This window comes from Anolis carolinensis, chromosome 1 (genome assembly GCF_035594765.1).
Source record: "Anolis carolinensis isolate JA03-04 chromosome 1, rAnoCar3.1.pri, whole genome shotgun sequence".
NCBI lineage: Eukaryota > Metazoa > Chordata > Lepidosauria > Squamata > Dactyloidae > Anolis > Anolis carolinensis.
In genome coordinates, this window is record NC_085841.1 from 12,836,540 (window position 1) to 12,858,795 (window position 22,256).

At 38.4% G+C, this 22,256-nt stretch overlaps 1 protein-coding gene across 3 annotated transcripts in view; it reads left to right on the forward strand.

Moving 5' to 3' along the window:
• Positions 1 to 22,256, forward strand: part of ppp4r3b (protein phosphatase 4 regulatory subunit 3B) — a 40,905-nt gene that overhangs the window by 16,132 nt on the left and 2,517 nt on the right. Inside the window, exons 5-15 of one of the 3 annotated variants that reach the window (XM_016990724.2) lie at positions 4,146 to 4,223; positions 4,801 to 4,917; positions 5,543 to 5,659; positions 6,693 to 6,842; positions 8,442 to 8,544; positions 9,919 to 9,960; positions 11,145 to 11,303; positions 14,640 to 14,809; positions 15,809 to 15,948; positions 20,009 to 20,172; positions 21,013 to 21,215. In XM_016990724.2, coding sequence (XP_016846213.1) covers positions 4,146 to 4,223; positions 4,801 to 4,917; positions 5,543 to 5,659; positions 6,693 to 6,842; positions 8,442 to 8,544; positions 9,919 to 9,960; positions 11,145 to 11,303; positions 14,640 to 14,809; positions 15,809 to 15,948; positions 20,009 to 20,172; positions 21,013 to 21,215 — 1,443 coding nt within the window. Of the gene's footprint in view, positions 1 to 4,145; positions 4,224 to 4,800; positions 4,918 to 5,542; positions 5,660 to 6,692; positions 6,843 to 8,441; positions 8,545 to 9,918; positions 9,961 to 11,144; positions 11,304 to 14,639; positions 14,810 to 15,808; positions 15,949 to 19,987; positions 20,173 to 21,012; positions 21,216 to 22,256 lie in introns of all 3 variants that reach the window. The other 2 variants (XM_016990723.2, XM_003216133.4) reach the window with 2 other exon arrangements.

Here is a 22,256-nt window from a genome sequence, read left to right on the forward strand (position 1 = left end):
CTCTTTTTAGTATGAAGCCATGTGCCACGGTGGAGCTAATTGAGAAGCTCTCCTAAGAATGCACTATTTATGGTGACATACCAACTTGCTTCTTGTCTTCATAAATTTTGAAGACTTTTGCCTGTTAACTATCCTAGAAAAGAGAGAGAAGTGCAGAGCCAATCTTTATAGTGATCAGAGCTATTGTCTCAGGTTCCCTTTGCTAGGAAATATTTTGCTTACTGCACTCGGTACTGTGATAATAATTAACTACCGGGTTTTATTTCAAGATTTTTATCGAAACACTTAAAACATATGTTAGGGCATAGAGAGAAAATGCTTGTCAGAATTGAGTTTCATTATTGTCAACCATAAGTTTCTCGTGCCGATGAAGTTTATTTTAGGACTAATAAAGGACTAGATTCTATCTAACCATTTTACCTTACCTACCTACCCTGAGTGTGGTAAGTTACTGTTCAACTGCACTTTGCAGGCTTGGATCATGGGACTTTGAACATCTGCAGCTGGAGAAATCATTATTTTATTGGTAACCCATTATTTATTTTGTTGGTAACCTGCCTTTCTCCCAATGTATGGAACACAAGGCAGCGTACAACAAATTGAAACAAAGTACAGCTAAACAAAATGTTTTAAAACAGTTAAATAATTATGTTAAAAGCTCTGAAAGCATGACTAAATAAATGTATTTTCCTAGCAATGGAAATAGTGCAAAGTTGAGGCCAACCAAATCTCATGGGGAAAGGGTAGCACAGTAAGGGGGCAACCAGTGAGAAGGCTCAGCTTTTGACTAGGACTTTTACTCTCTCACTTACCCTGTTATTTCTAACACACTGTGTGGAGTAAAAAGCATTGATTCCTATATTTACAGATGACTGGACTAACTGACACCTGAGGCCCCTTCCAGTTGAACAATTCTCTAATTCTAAGCACTGAACAAGGATATATTTGAGGATTTAGTAGTACTGTAAGACTGATATACTTTTGTATTCAGTGCCTGAAACTAAACACTTTTGATGCCAGTTAATAAGATGTAGGAGCCATAAAGATTATGCATTGTCTTGTCTGTATTACGGTATTAAAAACAAGCGTAGAAAACCATGACACACTTCAAACGCTTTACAACACATACCAGTGTCAAATTACAGTTTTAGCTGTGAGGTCAAGAAGATACGAAGAGAACAGCATGTACTTGAAAATGATTTTATTGAAAATATAAGCCTAAGTTTAGTGTTGTGCTGAAAAATATGGGGGAGCCACAACATGCAGTGCTCATGCCATATGGCTGCCATCTGGAACCTCCAAGCTAAACATTGATTTTATGTAGGGATGTGTCATGAGCATGACAGTTTGTGACACCATCATTAACTCTTGGTTGAGAAGGGGAGGGCTAAGAAGGTAGCTTGCCAGCTTCTGTGTCTTGACTGTGTGCATCATGACAGTTTTGTATAATGATACATTTATAAGAGTTGGACAGACACTAAAAATAGTGTCACTCTCCAATGCAGGGAGCAGGCACAATGAGATTGTGGGACATTTGAGCAATAGGATGTTGTGAAGACCTATGTGGTTCAGAGACCCATTTGTAGGTTCTTCAACCATTGAGATGATTCTTTCAGCATGTTTGAATCAAATAGTTTACACTGGTTCAGCACCTGCCAGTTTATCAGAGGAATTTGAGAGAATTCTTGTACTAAATCCTATCAGAGGGATCTGCTTCAAAGCTTTCCCTCTACTTCTGGAAATGCAAGAAGGCTTAGCTCTAAATGGAAGCAAAACTGTTTGGCTGTAAAATTGGTTCATTCAGCTAGAGAACATTCCAAATATAAGACTTTTTGGCCCAGTCATGGTGTTTATAAGAATCAGAAAAAGATTCACTGACATGGCTTTAACATTAAATGCACTCTGAATGTAGTTTCCTGAGTTTTAATCAACATAAGAGCAGTAGAGCAGGTGCCGTTTGGTATGTTGAATGCTAACAGCAAATCCTTATAGTGTGATTTAATATTACAAACAGAGAAACATTTCTAGGAGAAAGGACACTTAATTCAAATGACCACTAGACTAATTCCTACAACTTACTGAGTAATTAAAGAATTTCAGCAGTACCCATTTCTTATAACTATATCATACTTCACATACCTCTGAGGATGTCTGCCATAGATGTAGGTGAAACGTGGGAGGGAATACTTCTGGAACACAGCCATACAGCCCAGAAAACACACAACAACCCTGTGAATTCCGGCCATGAAAGCCTTCAACAACATATTTGCGTTTTTATTAAGCAAAATTACATCCACTTAAATTATATCCCTACCAATTTCTAACCTTTAAAATCTGTGTTTCATTTAATTCTGGGGAGGGTTTGACCATCTTGAAATGTATCTGCTCTCTCCTTTTTCCAGTTCATATCACCCTTCATAGACAGGCTCTGAACAAATGTGCACTTAGTCGTCAAGAGCTATGGAGATGCTTGATATCATGACATACTGTAATTTACACTTTTGAGATAATATAAGTCAGTTGAGTCAGGTAGCTATTGAAATCTGCCTTTCAGATGTGTAATTTTTAGAAAATTCCTAAGTCTAAATTGAAGAAAATTTTGTATTGATATTCTGTAGTGTTAAAACATGGCAAACTATTTCAGTTAACTTGACTGAAGATTTTTAAAGTGAGATTTCAAACTGTCAAGTGACATCTAAACCTCTTTAAACTGAAGGCGGTACAGCAAGTAAGCAGGATTCTTTTCCAGATTGCTGTTTGAGACATTCATTAAGCCAAATATAAATAACGTTTACTGGGTTATCCAAAGCTTTTTTCCTCTGTGTCCCCATTGTTCCAGAATCTCTGACTCATTTATACGTTAAAATGTTTTACTTAAGACAACTAAAAACATTGTGTATATCTTACCAGAACTTCCAATGTATAACCACCTACATACAGATCATATTGTTGTTGTGGTTAGACTGAACCTCTTTGTTCCTAAGTTCCTTTTGTGTTTCCTAAAAACAGTTACAGTGAATAGTTGCATAAGGGAATAAAGTAGGAGTTGGTCTTCCCTTATTCTTTAGTTGCTGCAACATATTGTGAGGCTAAGACAATAGTGATGGTAGCTTTTTCATTTGAGTTGACATTTAAAAACATTTAGAAAGAAAATACATATTTTGGCATTCAATCCTTACGTTGTTAGAATCATGTGATAGGAAGAGAAGTGCTATTTCATGGTCTTAATAGTCCTATCACACAACTCTGCTACCTTCTTTGCTTTGGGGAAGCGAGGGGTCTACTCTGTATGCATAAATTTCCTACATGAGTTTGGCATAGATTCCCTATGCAATTTGGCAGTTTCCTAAGCAGGACCTTGTTCTCTCTCTTTCCACAAATACTGAACAAATACAATCACACTTCCACATGTGCTGGGGTTAGGAGCACAGGAACCTCATGTAAGTGAGAAAAAAAGTGAATTAGAAATGCTTTTTTTTAACCCAAGCAACCTGTTCCTAGAAATTTTTGTGTCCTCCAGCACAGCTTAGTGTCAACTTTCACTGGAAACTGACTATAGAATTGCAGTGGAAAACCTACAGATTCCTGGAGATAATTTTCAATCCAATACTTGAAATAAACAAATCTGCAAAAAGAAATCAACGCCGTAAATGCTGAGGGCTAACTGTAATGCTAAAATCTGGCTACTAAGGTGTTTTAAAGATGTTTTTAAATTGTTAGATTTTAGCCTATTCTTGTAAGCCGCCCCAAGCCCTAGGGGAATGGCGGCATATAAGTTTGAATAATACATACATACATACATACATACATACATACATAAATAAATAAATAAATAAATAAATAAACCTCTTTGTATGAATACAAACAACATTACAAACAACATTAAGACAATATTAAAACTGCTGTTTATAATTCAGTTGTTGTGACTAACAGAACTGTAACCTTTGAATATGATTTTCTTTAATCAAAATGGACCTGCTTTAAAAAGTTATAAATCCATGATATTTGTCTTACTGATAGCATGCAAGAGCATACATAGCGGTACATAAAATGAATTTATTACAATGGTACAAAACCCGATTTTACACCAAAGCTGTGAAAATAGCGATCTTTATGTCACAATGTACAATTTCTATATCTTATAGGAAGATGAAAAGTTTTTATCTGAGGTTTTTGCACAGCTAACTGACGAAGCTACAGATGATGACAAAAGGCGCGAACTGGTAAGTGTTTTATGTGTGTTTTTAACTTGGGAAAGAAGTTGTCGTTCAGCCCCTCAAAGTGTACTATTCCCTCTGCCCTCCCCTACTGTTAATTTCTAGAGGTTTTTGACTGACATGGTAATTTCAGTAGGTCTGTTAAGCAGTTTATCCTGTTCAGTTAGATGCACATATGTCTGTATTTCAGTTGATACAAACTATTGAACAGCAAGAGAGCATAATAAATCAAATACTTGTGATATTTTTTAATACATAGTGAAATGTTAAAGGAGTTGGTTAGAGGTGTATAGAAGCAGATGTATGTTCTTTTTAGGATTCTCTTAAGTCCTCTAGCATAAATCTGTGGTCAACTTCTGGAAGTTGAAAGGCAAGCATAAATTTGCACGAAGGGAACTAGAGAACATATTTATATCAAATCCATAAATAATCAAAGCTGCAAAAATCAAACCACAAATATGGAATTCTGACTTTATTGAAAATTAGGTGATTTTTTGGAGTTAAATGTCTTCCATGCATTAACATTAAACTACTAGTGGCATATTACTACTTCGTCTGTTAATATTTCTTTCATGTCTTGCAGGTTAACTTCTTCAAGGAGTTCTGTGCATTTTCTCAGACATTACAACCTCAAAATAGAGACACTTTTTTCAAAACTTTAGCAAAGTTAGGAATTCTTCCTGCTCTTGAAATAGTAATGGTAAGTTGAACACCTGGTAGTATTTGAGTTCTGTCTGTAATTCATGTAATATTTTCAACCATTTAAGAATTTCAGACGTTTTAGTTCTGATACTGCCACACACACATACACCCTTGATGCTTCCAGAACATTTAAAGTTACAGTGCTTAGCTTTGTGAATATTCAAGACTCATTTGAATGTATAGCTGTGTCCTGTAATCTTAACATTTGTTCTATAATTACAGAATTACATCTAAATTGCAACAAGTATCTATGTAAAACTAGGAGTGGGATGTTTAATGTTATTCTTAAAATCTGTTTTCTAGAGGATTTTTTTCCTTTTCGATGCTCTGTTCTACTTTTTATGTCACATTGACTTTATTAATAGGCGAGGACTATATGTAGCTTAGAAGTTTGAACCTAAAGCTTAACAAATTAGATGCCTTGATTTTTTAATGGGGAGATTTTTTATGAGGGAAGTCTTGATCATGTGCATGAAGTTTACAAAATAGCCTTAGGTTCAAACTTAATATTAAATGCAACTATTTGCTTGTTTACATTTTTTAAATAATGACTTTATTTTATTTGGATGTTTCTGGATATGAAATCCTTCAGTTTTATTAAATTGGGCTAATTTTCATTTCAGGGTATGGACGATTTGCAGGTCAGATCTGCTGCTACCGATATATTTTCTTATCTGGTAGAGTTCAGTCCATCTATGGTCCGGGAATTTGTAATGCAAGAAGCCCAGCAGAGTGATGATGTAAGAAAGATAAAGCAGGTTTTTATGATGCTTTTTTAAAAAAAATATAAGGATAGTAGTCACTCCAAAAGTCAAGTCCTTTATTATAGAAAGCCAAAACAAGTGTATGAAGATTTCTTACTTACTACAATCACGGCCATTTCAGTAGGTTAAGTTCAGGAAAAGAAATTGATAGAGATTACAGCTTTGATGGAAGGAGTTTCCTATTGAGCTGGACCCTTTCAGAAGTAATGCTAGCATAGGTATGGGCAAACTTTGGCCCTCCAGGTGTTCTTACCGGCTGTTAGGAATTAGGGGAATTGAAGTCCAAAACACCTGGAGATCTGAAGTTTGCCTATGCCTGCACTAGACCATAATGTGATGCTATATGAATATGCCTGATCATATCTGAGCCAGGTGCTGGGCACTTTCCATCTTTTTGTTTGAACCAGGAATCTTAGCATAAAACTCTGGTAAGCTGTTGAATAAGTCATAGTTTCAAACCACCGAAGTAAGCTAATTAAGCTAATCAAGTTGCCTAGACAAATATAACAGTAAATAAGCATCCTTTAAAATCTTAGACTTAGCCAGAGTTAGCATTGCAGCCACAAAAGGAGGGAGGGAGCATGTGGTTTGCATCATTTTACATTATAATTGTAAGCCTTTGGGAGGCAATAATGTGTGGTATAAGGAAGTTACTTGTACAGAATCATGGGCTGTGATAATAGTTTTAAAAGTAGATTATAAAGTTGAATGCGGTCAGTTAAGCTTCACATCCTAAAGGGTATCTGAGAACTGGGGCTTCAGTTATAAGTAGCATTCTCTCCAGCGATCGCTTCCCCTTTCTCATTCATAAGATTGCCAAAAAAGTTCTGCACTTCTAAAATGGGATCAGGGTGTGACTATTAGGTGCATGATATTTTTATTCATAAGCTTGCCAAAAATGTTTCTCTGGGATACAGAATTGGCAGATACAGAGTGGTAATGAACTGTGTGATCTACTCTTGTTACATTTCCGAAAGTGAAAGTCTAAACTTGTTGTGGTTTGTTGCAGGATATCCTCCTCATAAATGTAGTCATTGAGCAAATGATCTGTGACACGGACCCTGAGCTCGGGGGCGCCGTTCAGTTAATGGGGCTCTTGCGTACCCTAATTGACCCTGAGAACATGTTGGCCACAGCTAATGTAAGAAAATGGAAAGGGGTAAAGAAACTTTACTGTCTAAGAAACACGTTGAACACGGTCTCCTTTTCTTTTGGCACATTTTTGTGTCCTTTGTGCTGTTCATAAAATGCACGGTGACGTTGTGTTTCTGGCGAATATACTTAGAAGCATGTCTCTTTCTTTGTTCTTTTGTTTGTTTGTTTGTTTGTTTGTTTACAAAACATTCATCCCTCGTAGGTGAAGTTAGACTTTTTAAGAATGGCTCACACAACAAGAAGTTTATTTTGTTTATTCTTGCATGTCTTTTTATGTGCATGAAGCTTCTGTGACTGCATACTACATTATATTAAATGCAAACACCCATCTTTCACTCTGGTGACTGCTGCCGTGGGCATTGAAAGACATCATGTAACATATATGGGTGGATAGGGGGCACAACATTAATAACATGTTATTTGACAGGCAAAACCCTATGACTGTGTGATAAAAATATAATGTAATACATTCCAATGAACAGGAAAAATCCAAGGTTTAATTGCAAAGTGCCCATGTTTGTATTCTCACTCAAGGAAAGAAGCTTACTGTCTGGCCAAGTCAGCATGTCTCTTGTCTTTCAAAACCAGGAGACTGTCAAGGCAAAAATAAATATAATGTTGCAACTTCTTCTCCTGGGCTGGAGAGAATGTCAATAAAACTACACATAAGAAATTTACTAATGGATGGGTCAGCATTTCAGTGGTGATGCATATAGTAGCATCTACTTGAATAGTAGAATTTCCCTTTTCCTTCTGCATTCTTGTCAAGCTCTTACCAGCTGTTAGGAATTGTGGGAGCGGAAGCCCAAAACATCTTTTGTACCTTTGTTGTATGTTATATGTGCACCTTGGAGTGCTTTGTAAGTTGCTCCAAGTCCATTCTGGGAGATGGTGGTGGGATATAAATAATAATAATAATAATAATAATAATTATTATTATTATTATTATTATTATTATTATTATTATTATTATTATCTGGAGGAGCATAGTTTGAGTAATACTGCACTAAAGGATCCCTCAGTTCTCTTCAGCACATTTCGGGCCATAGAGCGAAAAGATGAAATTTATTGCCAATGGTGTCCCTTCTGATAGTGTACAGATATTCTGTATATTTTATCTGCACTTGGGGGGGGGGGGGGGCGGATCTTGCCTTTCATTATACATTTCTCAAATCAGATTACAACATGTTTGAAAGCCACAAATATATCATTCTATATAGAAGTTAAAATACATATTTAAGTTAAGCAGGAACCCATATCCTCAACATTAGATCATTAAACCACAAAATAGTAGAACCATCAAACACCTAATTATTATATTTTTTAAAGAAAAAACATAAAAATTCAATGAAAATAGAAAAAATGTGCACCTATATACTCGAATTACTGTTATTGATAAAGCTTGATTTCTGATTGCTACAAGGCAGGGTGCCCAAATTTTGCACAAGGATTGTATGGCATCTTTTCGATGGTTTCGAGTATGTGTTTTGCAAACACTGAATTCAGGATCAGTTTTTTTTTTGTTTCACTTATGAGCTGCATGACCACATGTCTTTTACACTATTTGCTGAATATACATTATAATTTGTTTTTTTTTTTTCAGAAAACAGAGAAAAGTGAATTTCTCAATTTTTTCTACAACCATTGTATGCATGTCCTCACTGCTCCACTTCTCGCCAATACAACAGAGGACAAAAATGACAAAGGTAAGGAATGGGGACCTGAGTGGGTTTTTTCCTTGTCTTCCTTTAATCTTACCTTTTGTGCTAAAGGCATAAAGTCAAAATCTGAAGGAAGACCATGGTTAGCTTCCTTTTGCAAATTGATTGATTTGTACCTAGGCAATGCAGGTGTTTTGGACTTCAACAGCCGATAGGCTGTTAGGAATTGTGAGAGTTGAAGTCTAAAACACCTGGGGGACCAAAGTTTGCCCATGCGTTCACTTCATACCCTTTGATGGGAGACATATTGCTGGACAGGAAGTATATCATAGAAAACCCAGCCTGAATTCACTGATGACAACCATCACTGAACCATGTTTGTCTACTGAATCATTTGTGCTAGAATTGGAAGAAGACCTGCTCACTAAAGAAACAATGGACAATCTCATGAGTTCAAAGATTAAGCCCACCCAATAAATCTCAGTACAACTGTTGGTTTCCAAAGGAAACAGGCAATATAGATGTGGAAATTTTGATTGCAGGGATAGTTGCAGCCTCCTAGTGACATGTTCTTTTGGGCCATAAAGAATGACCCTTCTTTGGGGGTCCATTCCACAGCAGAGACTATTTTGTTGTTGAGAAGAAACTGTACTTCATGCTGTTAGGAAACTCTTAAAACATCATGCAGATAAATAAGAACAGCTGTTAGTCTTCAGGATTTATGTCTGTTTCCTGATTGCAGAGTTAACAATAAGATTTTTTTTAAATTTGGAAGTAATGATAGCATTTTAGGATACATTTGGGGGAGGTTATAGAAAGGCAGGTAGATCTGTGACCTATTGTGAATAACTCTTCTGCCTCATAAGAATGAATATTTTCTGGCTCTGGGCATTTCATTATTATGGAATACTCTTCGGTCTATATGCACAAACATTCTCTGACATGGAGTATTTTTTTTCCCTGAAATACATTGGAATTCCTGTGGGTCATGAAGTACCCCTGAAGTCAGTCCATAAACATGATAGATTTTTTCATTAATTTATGTCTTCATTAATTTCATTAATAATGTAGAAGAGGATTAAATGCCAATTCAGAATTCTCTATGTTTGAAAATTTTTGTAAAACAGGATGTAATTTCTGCATTTACAAATCTGTCCACAACCGTGGGGCCAATTTGCATATGTGGATTTGTTTGACACTTACCAGTACTTTTAGTGGGTTTCCCTGTGTTGTATTTATACAGGACTGTGAAGAATGAAGTTAAAACACAAAAGAGGGTGGGCTTCTGATGCTATGTGTCTCAAATTGGACACATGTGGGTGGTCAGGAATGTTGACCTCTTGATCTGAAACATTTTGTGTGGGCCTCTAGTAACTTACCATGGAACTTATGGTGTTAAATCTTTTCCCTTTTCATAAGATGCTGTAGTTGGAAGCAACAAGAGTAATACCATTTGCCCAGGTATGTATTGGGTTTTGTGGGTAAATTGCAGCTGGGATGACTGGTGGAGTGCTAAATTGAATTTTAATGGATGAATAGAAACTGCCTTTACTAAAAATCCATTTCCCTTAACCAGTTGGGCGGGAGGGGAATTTAAAATATTCTCTAAGTGTGACTAACTGAACATATCTTATGTAAAAAGTCATAGTTTCAATACCTAAACAACCTTTTTGGTGGCCATTTAAGAATGGCTATTTTGCCTGTTGGGGAAAGTGGAGTTGTATGCTACAATGCAATGGGGAACCAGTAACAGAGGGATACGAATACCTCATTATGCAAGTGGCAAAAGAGCACAGGAGTCATGTTTACACAATGCCCCAAAAGGATTCCAACCAAATTTTTTTTGGGGGGGGGGGGGGAAACACACCTCTATCCTTTTGTTTGTTTGGTTGTTTGTTTGGGCAAGCACTCTCTGTGTTCTATAGTTTTCATTCTATGGATCTGTCCAAAAGAGTGGAAGAATTAGACACTACAGTTGCAAAGTCTGAAAATAGTAAACTGATTTGAGTGATTCCTCCAGAGCAGGATCATGCATCAAGTCCTTCATTCCTAGGTCCTCCTTGGTGCGAAGGATCAGAAAATGGGGCCCTCAGAGTTGCCCAGCTTCACTTGCTGGGCCCTCTGCATCCCTGGCGTACACCTTAATTATCTCCTGAGTACACTTATTTGTGATCAAATTGGTCTTCCACATTTACAAGTTTAACTTCTACGAATTTGATTATTCACAAAGTAGATTAATATGGTCTTTCAAGTAATCTCTTAAATCCTCCAATATGACTCTGTGGTTCATAGAATTGTTTTAATAAAAATGCCTGGAATCCCAGTTCATGGCTTGTGAGCCCTGCCCTGAAGAAAAGAATTATTTGACAGTGGAAACACATTAAATTTGAGGAAAGCCTACCTTCTAGGCCAATACTGTATTTCTTCAATTCTAAGACAAAAAAATTTCCTATATAAACATCTCTAAAAATGGGGTGCATCTTAGAATCGCTGGTGTATCTTAAGTATTTTTAAGTTGCTGGTGCTGCTACTGGAATTGAAGGTGTGTTACAATGGAAGAAATACAGGCATTTCTTTATTCGTAATAGTTTGCAGAATGCTTTCCTGGGTTCTTTGTAACCTGAGTTTTGTGTATTTTTTTGCAGACAACTACCAAACAGCACAGCTGCTTGCCTTAATTTTGGAGCTGCTCACATTTTGTGTGGAACACCACACATATCACATCAAGAACTACATTATGAACAAGGACTTGCTGAGACGAGTTTTGGTCTTGATGAATTCAAAACACACTTTTTTGGCGCTTTGTAAGTAGTTTTATAATGAGTGGTTGTTGGTTTTTTTGTTAGCTTGTTCAACCCATCCTGAATAAACAAGAGGAAGAAGGATGAACTTGGGATTTTTGGAAAGTTAGAATGGAGTATTTCATGCTTACCAACAATTTCTGCATCACTTTTTTGAAGAGTAGTTTCTTAACTAGCAACCTTTAACCAGGTTCCTTAAACATCCAGAAATTTTGTACTACAGTTTCCAGAATCCTTGCCTATTGGTCATAATATCTGGTGCTGATTATAGTTGTAGCCAAAATCTTAGGGGGGTTAAAGTTTATGAAGGCTGTTCTCGGCCTCATCGTTTAAAAGAGACTATTTGGTAATATCTCAAGAACTGGTAAATAGATTTGGTAAAATTTTATTTATTATACAGCCCAACAAGAACAGCAACAATCTTGGTGCCTAGGTTTTAAGGCCTGTTCCTGGGGTTCCTGGGCACTAAGAAAATTGTCTTGAATAGACTGCATCAGCTGTAGTTTCTTAAATATGGTTAACTGGTAAATGCCAGAACCAAACGTTTGGAGAGTAGCGCAGGGCTATATACAGCTATGAAGTGAATGGCAATGTGATTGGAACGGCTTCTGGATTATGATTTTTAGTCTATGTGTTATGTTTTAACAGCTTATTTATGTATTTGTATGTTAGTGTTTTCTGATGTTCATAATTTAATGCACAATGTATATTATATTTTGTTTGTCTTATGTTAATGTGGCATTGGATTATTGCCAATTTGGAAGCCGCTCCTGAGTCCCCTTCGGGGTTGAGATAGAGTGGGGTAAAAATACAGTAAATAAATACAGTAAATAAATATTTTATGTATCTCAAAAACTACAGCTGATAGGAGGAAAATGGGAACCTATTTTTGGAATTGGCAGGTCAGATATACCCAGAAATGGCTAATATTTGAGGGCACCGAAGTGTATTTTGGACAGTGTTATTTTTAGATCTTTTATTCTTGGGCAGTTTACAAATTTCTAATTTGATAGTTCCTTGCCCACAGGATTTCAATCTAAAAGTAGCCGAAAGGTGGAGTTCAGTGCCCATTCTGCATGCCATATCCTTGCCATGGTTAGTGGAAGCATAATTAAGTTATGCAGAAAGAGAAAGGCTTTGCGTATACATAATTTATACATGCCCTCAAATCTGCATGTCTTGGCATTTCAGTAATAATCTTTTTTCAGAGCAGAAGATTGCATTTTTTCAGTCAAGTCAAACTGTTGCCTGCTTAGGGAAAACAACACTGTGCCCTTAAAGAAGATACGTTATCAAAACATGTCTATCATTTCACTATTCGGTAAAAAGTTTCCTATTTATTCTGCTACTATTTTGAGAGCAGCTACAGGGCCAGTCCTCATCACATTCAGATGCAGGAGTCTGAGGCTACAAGGAGAACAGTACGAACCAGAATAGGGCTGTTGTATCTTTTCCAGGCTGTATGGCCATGTTCCAGAAGTATTCTCTCCTGACGTTTCGCCCACATCTATGGCAGGCATCCTCAGAGGTTGTGCCTGCCATAGATGTGGGCGAAACGTCAGGAGAGAATACTTCTGGAACATGGCCATACAGCCCGGAAAGCATACAACAACCCTGTGATCCTGGCCATGAAAGCCTTCGACAACACAGGGTAGGGCTTTTCACAGGAATCAGCTGCTGAGAAGGCAAGCAGAGATCCAATTATTGAAGCAGAGGAAGAGCTTTTAAAAAACAAAAACTTTAAAATGCTTCTACCAGCTCTGGCTCAGGCATCAAAGCCCTCTGATGTAGCAGCATTACTGGCACAAGATAATGGGTTATTCTGACGATGTAGTTTGCCTCTATTGGGAAAATAGAGTGGTCTTCTGAAAGGGAAAGTCAAAACAATTTTCTTTCTCTTGGCTAGAAGCTCCATTCTGATTGTCAAAATTAAATGCTTTCTTTGTAACTGTCATAGACAGAACGCCAGCGAGTAAAACAAAACTCAGTTTATTGAGGTTACAGAACTAAAAACGCCCGTAGGAGACAAAGAACAGGGCAAACACTTGACTTCAGTGTGATAAGTAACAAAAAACAACTCAGTTTGAGCTTAAACGATTCAAAGGGATAAACCGGATTAAACAGAAGTATAATCCGGATTAAATCAAAAGTGCTTACTTCAGCCTGGCAAACAATGCAAACAAAAGAGGATCAACAGGAGTCAGAATGTAAACAACAGACTGGTAGCAGATTCCTCTCTGCTACTCAGAAACAGCAGGAGAATAAACCAGGCTTGTTTATTCCTTCCTGCAGCGAACGAAAAGCGCGGTCGTAGTCAGGATTCAGTTTAAGGTTCAGCGGCCAACGATATCCAGGTCCAGGCACAGCAGTCTGGGTAACGGCAGTCAGCAGGGTCCCAATCCGGTCCAGAGGTCAATAGCCAAGCGTAGTCGTCTAGAAATCCAAAGGTCTCACCGATAGCCAGCAGAAGGGATAATCCGGAATCGAAGTCAGTCAATCCAGTGCGAGTAGATATTGCCCGTCAAAAAGACAACGGAGGTCCAAGCTATCGAGATTAAACACAAGTTGCACAGAGAAAAACCCCGCACAGTTCCTCCCGCCGTCGATGCCCAGTGTCCTTGGTAAACTTACGTATCCAGTAATGAATCACACCCGTCTTCAGGAAGTTCCCCAACAAAAGCCCAAGCGTTCGTCCAGATTACCTTGCCCAACGCAATTAGACATTGGTCCCAAACCCCATTTTATCCCAGTTCAAGCTCATCATCGCTGTCAGCTGCCATCCCAATTCCAGATGCCCCAACATCATCATCCTCATTAGAGCTTAAGCACCTTTGACTACGCCCCACAGCATCCCCAGCTGTGGATCCCGCTCCATCCCTCCAGCCAGTCCATGGGTCTGATCCTGCAACCCGCCAATCACCTCCCATGCTTTCATTGCCTGTTTCCCCAACACCCAAATCCTCCCTCACACGAGTCCATTCCATGTCGTCCTCCTCCGAGCTGGCCATCTCTTCCTCCAAACCCTCAGAAAAACCCTCAAATGAGTCCTCATCTGTCGGGTCTGTAAACAAATCCCGGAGCCGTTTTCTTTCACGCTCCTCGAAAGAGTCTGACTCTCGAGGAGTCTTATGACCCCTTCTTCTATTACCGGAGCCCGAAGGCTCAACCATAACAGTAACCGTGGCTGTTAGGAATTGTGGGAGTTGAAGTCCAAAACACCTGGAGGGCCGGTTTGCCCATGCCTGATATAAATGGTCAAATTCAAACTAATAGGAGGGTAATGCAATATGAGATTTTTACTACAAAAAAAGATTCTAAAAACATTTCTTAACATTATAGGTGCTCTTCGTTTCATGAGGAGGATAATTGGCCTGAAGGATGAGTTTTATAACCGTTATATCACCAAAGGAAACCTATTCGAGCCAGTAATAAATGCTCTTTTGGATAATGGAACCAGGTACAATCTTCTGAATTCGGCAGTGATTGAACTTTTTGAATTCATTCGAGTGGTAAGTTTTGCCATGGTGTCATTCAGTTTCACCTTAGATCAGACCCATTTTAGGAATATCTGGACTTGATATCTTGATACTAAAGGTGTGAATGTGCCGAATATGTAAGAAGCAAAATAAAAAAGAAAACAATGTATACAGTAAAGCAGGAATCTTTTTTCAAGAGTAGTCGACTTACCTTGAGGACCCCAAGTCTTGGTATATCTAATGAATGCAGTTTGACATCACTTTAGTTTCCATGGCTCAATGCTGTGGAATCCTGAGAGTTGTAATTTTCTTGTTTGATGCAAGAGATGAGCTGAACTGTAAAACAAGTTTCGTTGAGTGATTTCAAGATGACAGCCTCTCAGAATATATTCATAAATTTAAGATAGAGATGGTTTGGATTCTTATCTTTTTTAAAAAAAATCACAAAACATTTGGGCCACGGTGGCACAACGGGTTAAGCCGCTGAGCTGCTGAACTTGCTGACCGGAAGGTTGGTGGTTCAAATCCGCAGGACGCGGTGAGCTCTCGCTGTTAGCCACAGCTTCAGCCAATCTAACAGTTTGAAAATATACAAATGTGAATAGATCAGAAGGTACCGCCTTGGCAGGAAGGTAAACTGCGCTCCATGCAGTCATGCTGGCCACATGACCTAGGAGGTGTCTACAGACAACACAGGCTTTTCGGCTTAGAAATGGAGATAAATGCCACCCCCCAGAGTCGGAGATGAGCACCATTCCTCAGCGCCAGAAGGAAAAACTTTACTTTCATTCATGTTATTTCTAGGCATTTAATGCTTGCCTTGTGTCTTGTGTTTGCTGGAATCCACCCTGAGTCCCCTCAGGGAGATAGGGTGGAATACAAGTAAAGTATTATTATTGTTTGTTTATTCTTGAATATTGGTGACTCTCATCATGCACCCTGTCTCATTTCTTTCAGCCCCTTTCATAAACAATGTAAAACTAGAAATGGGGAAGTTTAAATAACCTTAAACTTGGTTTTTCCTTCATGCAGGAAGATATCAAGTCACTTACTGCACATATAGTTGAAAACTTTTATAAGGCACTTGAATCCATTGAATATGTTCAGACGTTCAAAGGGTTGAAGACGAAATACGAGCAAGAAAAGGACAGACAAAGCCAGAAACTGAACAGGTAAGCATTTCGGAAGTTAAATATAAATTAGCGAGAATCATTGAACTGACTTTGTTGTGTACTTCCTGTGGTGTTATTGTCTTGCCTGGTCTGTTAGTAGTACTGTGACTTTCACCTTTCTTTCTTGTAGACAATTCTGGATACCTAGCAAAAGTTGTTGTTTTTTTAATTAGCTCAGGCATTTCTGTATTTAATCTGTTCCACTGTCCAGAGGTATGAGTCAGATTTCTGAATCTTGAAATCTTTTTTCCTTGCTTGCTTTGAAAACAAAAGATGAAGAAACCACGTTTGTGCTACTAACATAGGGAAGATGCTTTAATACTATTTGGATAAGTACATCTTTGTTTTATTGTTATGCCAGGCATCCTGGGGGCTAGTTACCTGAAGGATGCCATACAAATCTAATATTTTAAAGATGAAGAAGAAACCCATGTTTGCTTGCTCTCTGATTAATTATCTTGGGATTTAAGCCATAATGCATAAGAATAGATTAGCTGACATGGTGCAATGGTTTAGGATTGGACTATAACTCTTGAGACCAGGGTTTGAACCCTTGTTCAGCTATGAACATCCACTGGGTGATCTTGGGAAAGTCACACTCTCTCAGCCCCAGAGGAAGGCAAAAACAAACCCCCTCTGATCTAATCTTCCAAAGAAAATCCTGCAAGTGAGTCATAAGTCAGAAATGACTAGAAGGCATACAGCAACAGGCACGAGAGTAGAGGTTACAGTTGGGCTTATATTTCCGTGGAGAACGTGGGGTACAGAATCCCTGCCAAAGTAGAGAAACTGAGTGAAAAACAACTTTTAAAATGATGGAATACCTCGCAAGGAATATCTGTGTCCTCCAGGATGACTCTATGATCCGTTTGTAGCTGAATTTAACTAAAGGGTTGCTCTGTAGGACATAGAGATCCCCAAAGAGAACATACTACTCAAATTTGCTAGTATTAAACCTGCAAAACGTGGAGGGCCAAGTGTAGTTAGGCCAGCTGCCACACTGCTGAATTGCTGCCGCAAATCATGATATTAGAAGAACCTGGAAGCTTCCTTTCAGTTGTTTGTTGCTATCTAGATGGCTTGGTATCCTGAAAGGAGAGCTCTATTCAAATCTGGGTTTTCTCTCATTATATATAGGATCTTTAATAAGAGATGTAGTAAACGTACATTTTGCATCACTACAGCCTCTCTGTTAGCTTGTTGTCTACACTTTACAACAGGCATGGACAAACTCTGGCCCTCCAGGTGTTTTAGTTCAACTCCCACAATTCCTAATAGCCTGCCTGTTGGGAATTGCGGGAGTTGAAGTCCAAAAAACCAGGAGGACCAAAGTTTGCCCATGTCTGCTTTTCAACCATTTTAATTTTAGGTCTGTAGAGTCTGTCTCAGTCCTCCAGGCCAGTGGTTCCCAAACTGTCTCCCACAGAATCATAGGGGTTCCCAAAAGTATCGTAAGGGTCATGTGAAAAAATCTTGAAAATCAAAATTAAAATAGATTTTTAAAGAAAACCACAGGCGTCCCAACTGTCTGATTTAAAATCTCTGTAATAGCTATTTTATGCTGCAACTATTTCTATCAGCTACGTATTTCAATATTTTACAAGAGTGATTCATGCTTAGTCAATTTTTCAGCTTGATTGCACATTTCTTTTTAAAAAGATATTTCCTTGTACAGTTTTTGAGATAAAAGACATTTGGGATATTGGGGTATTATTCATAAAACATCAAAAGTAAAATGTATTCAAAAGCTAGATATTACTTAGAAAATAGGAATAAGTATTTGGATTGGCGTGAAATGATCCAGAATTATTATTATATTTATTTATGCCCTGCTTTATCTCTCCCGAAGGAGACTCAAAATGGCTTAACATAAAAGCATGAGCATACAATTCAAAATATACAAATATGCAAACATTAAAACAGAATTAAATATAAACAGTATTTTAAAAAAACCATTAAAACAGATTCAAAGTTAAAAACCACAGAATATATTAGAGTGTTGTGGAGTCTCTTCTGATGGATTTTCTGCAGAAGTAGATGGCCTCTGTCAGGAAAGTTTGGATTGTGTCTTCCTTTCTGTCAGGTTTAGGGGAGAGGAGCCAGGAGAGTTGCTACCTGAATTAAAGCTTACATGTCCGAACATATCTCCCTCTGTAAACCACCACAGAGGTTAAGATCGTCTGGGGAGGTCCTTCTTTTATTTCTCTCAAGTCACAAATGCGGTTGGTAGGAACGAGAGAAAGGGCCTTCTCAGTGGTGGCTCCTCTGTTCTGGAACTCTCTCCCCAGTGAGTTTAGATCAGTGGCCTTTATAAAGAAAACAAAAACTTGATTGTGGGACCAAGCTTCTGGCCAGTAATGCAGCACAAAGAATAATTAAGAAATATGTGCAATGACAATTAGAATGGCCATGGTATACGATTTTTGGATCATGTGATTTTAATATTTATATTAGGATGTTTTAATGCTTTGTCTTAGTGTTTATATACGGCATATTCATATGTTTAATGGTTTAAATGATTTTAATTTATAGCTATATGTTAGTGTTTAGTTATTATGGGTTTTTTTCTATTACAGTAGAGTCTCGCTTATCCAAGCTTCTGGATAATCCAAGCCATTTTTATAGTCAATGTTTTCAATATATCGTGATATTTTGGTGCTAAATTCGTAAATACAGTAATTACAACATAACATCACTGTGTATTGAACTACTTTTTCTGTCAGATTTGTTGTGTAGCATGATGTTTTGGTGCTTAATTTGTAAAATTATAACCTAATTTGATGTTTAATAGGCTTTTCCTTAACCCCTCCTTATTATCCAAGATATTCGCATATCCAAGCTTCTGCCAGCCCGTTTAGCTTGGATAAGTGAGACTCTACTGTATATGTTTGTTGGCACTGCCATTAATATGTTGTAAACTGCCTTGAGTCCCGTCCCCCCCCCGAGTGAGAAAAGCAGTGTATAAATATAGTAAATAAATGTGTTGTCAAAGGCTTTCATGCCCGAAATCACAGGGTTGTTGTGTGTTTTCCGGTATGTATGGCCATAGTAAATAAATATACAGTATGTTTCCCTATTCCATGGATTTTATATCCACAGTTTCTCTAACCCACATTAAAACTATTCCCGTTCGGAATAGTTTGTGGGCCTCTCTAGATCCTTCATTGCAATTTCATAATCTGCTTCTTCCCCAAACATAGTCAAGATACAGGTTTCGTATTATCCAGTCTCAGGTGTTCATGGGAACCTTGGAATATAACTCTGTGTATATAGGAGTTGTACACCCATCAGCGGTGGCACCGTGTGTTAAAGCGCTGAGCTGCTGAACTTGCGGACCAAAAGGTCCCAGGTTCAAATCCCGGGAGCGGAATGAGCACCCGCTGTTAGCCCCAGCTTCTGCCAACCTAGCAGTTCAAAAACATGAGTAGATCAACAGGTACCGCTCCAGCGGGAAGATAACTGCGCTCCATGCAGTCATGCCAGCCACATGACCTTGAAGATGTCTATGGACAACGCCGGCTCTTTGGCTTAGAAATGAAGATGAGCACCAACCCCCAGAGTCGGTCACAATTGGACTTAACATCAGGGGAAAACCTTTACCTTACCTTTTACACCCATCTTAACCATCTTAGCCATTGTCTTTTATATCAGCCAGGCAAGCTACATAAATCAAAATAAAGACACAGAAGGTGGGTGGATGGAAAAAGACAGCAGTGGTGGGTCGCTTTGACATGACCAGAATGAAGAAGACCCTCCATTATTTGAATCTTATTGTGGTCATGGTCAATAATTATGGATCTCCCAGTAAATCAAATATCTTGGTTTGATCTGGGAATCCCAGCCTCCCTTTAGGATGATATGAGAAAGTTGGTTCCCTTGTGTGGCTGGAGGGAGGCCAAAATACAAGCGTTATCAGTGAATAATACTTGCCAGGATTCCTTCTTGCTAGGTTCACTATTAACAAAACACGGATGGGCTTTGATGCCTTCTGTCACTGCTGCTGTTTTAAATTTTGAAACTCTTTGGGTGTATTTTACAGTGTCCCATCTATACTGCGTAGCAACAGGTTTCGAAGAGATGCCAGGACCTTGGAGGATGATGAGGAAATGTGGTTCAATGAAGACGAGGAAGAGGAGGGCGAAGCCATCGTTCCCCCCGGAGAGAAATCCAAGGCGGAGGATGATTTCCCAGAGAGTTATGAGAAGTTCATGGAAACAAAAAAAGGTACTTCCTCCTCATTTTTGCAGAATGCAAATAGGATTTTTCATGACAATTGTCATGGCAGACCATCAGAACCACAAACAATACTGAGAATTGGGGAAGTTTCCAGCAGTCATGTTTGGAAAGAAGAGAGCAGAAAGCATTGGAGGAAGATAGAATCAAACTGAGAATCGCATTCTAATGGGAGGATTCCCAGTGTTTGGGGAGACTGGGGTCTTTCAGGGTCCTTCCTTGGCCTCTGTCCCCTCTTTTGGGTGGAAGCATTTAGGCTGGGTTTTCAGCTCCTCCTAGTTCAAGAAATAGTATAGTATGTGATGAGTCTTCAACAAAAAAAATCCCTTTGTACGATGTCTTATCACACTGCTTTTGGTATCCCAGCCTGTATGACTTCCCGTCACAGCAGTGAGAGCAACTTTGCCTGCTTTTTGTTAAAATTTCTTCTGGAAAGTGTGCAGATGTATTGAGGCCCGGAATTTGTTGATATCCTGTAGTTTCTGGTTCAGCTTAAAACTCTTTTTATTGGTTTACACTGAAGACATTTTTGTACCAGTGGTCCATTCATTCACACACATCTGATCATACAAACAGAAGCTGCCCGTTGAGAAGACCTGGTTTACTTATGTTGGTATCATGTGCTTTCTGGAACATTCTGTGTCAATAAGGCTAAAAGGAACTGAATTGCCTAGTTTATGTTAAATTACTCTGACAGTTTACTAGTGAATTGCCTAGTTAACCAGTGTCCCTTTAGTAAAAAAGCAGGCCCATTGGCTATGTTGCATCTTTATAGATCCTTTGCTTCCTCTGCCATGTTAAACTTGAGAATCCTTCTGTTTCCCCCTTTAGCAAAAGAGAGTGAAGATAAAGAGAATCTCCCCAAAAGGACTTCAGCGGGTGGCTTCAAATTCACTTTTTCCCATTCTGCCAGTGCAACAAATGGAGCGAACAGTACAAACAGTAAATCTGTAGCAGCTCAGACATCACCAGCAAGTTCAAATGGTTCCTCTTCTAAGAATGCCAATTTGACTGCAGCCGTCACAGCCACAAAGGTGAGGTGTTTATGAAAGCGGGAGGGAGGGGGGCATGTTCCAATCTTCCATCAATTCAAAATAAGCCCTTACCAAGTTCGTAAAGCAAGGTTGGTGAAGGGACATTATTGGATCTTCCTCTGTGCTAGTTTACCCAACTTGCATTCCCCAGAAGCGTTCAAACATTGTATACATATATAGAAAATATATTTCAGATTCAGATGAACATTTAAAATAAACTTGAATGTGATTTAAGTTTATTAATTGTTGCTTTGAGGTAGTTTGTTCAGTCTTTTGGGGCATCCGGTAAGAGCAGGAAGGATGAAACATTTCAGAAAGAGTACTTACCCAAGGTCAGCATTGGCAGTGTCACACAAAGGAAGTTCTTGTTAGAGGTGTATAGCAACTAAAAAAAACCCTACAGCTGTGTCTGAAATGGCTGCTTTTGTTAGTTTGACAGTTTTGAACACTGGGGGTGTTTCTGACACTTTATTTTCCACTGTGGGCCTTTCAGTTCAACTGACCGCCTGAAACTATTTGAGTTCAGTACTTGTTTAAACTAACCCTGAATCTAAGGCACATTTTTAAATTAATGTTTAAATAATTTTCTGATGGTGCAAATGTTACTAAATGCAGGCCATCCTTGCTTGCTGTAACATATGTCTGTGCATACAAAATGAATATCTTAAAATACATGAATTCCTTCTGGATCATAACAAGATCCATCAAGTCCAGCATTGATTTTGCCAGTTCCCAGGCACCTCCTTTTACACTGCAACCTTGTGCAAAGGGTTCATGGGAAATCTCTATGAATGTCACTCTCCTCATGGGCTTTATGTGAGGGACACCAGCCTTAAGTGGCTTCAAGTCGCCATTCTGAAATTCCAGTAAATTTTGTTGGGGCAGTATATTCCCTATTCATTATTGATAGCTGCCTAAGTTAATTTGGGCGGAATACAACATATGATATTTTGTATATTTAGTGCATCGTGGGTGAATACATCTCTGCCAACTTTCCCCTCTGAAATGTGATGAGATGCTATGTTTTCCCTTCATATACGA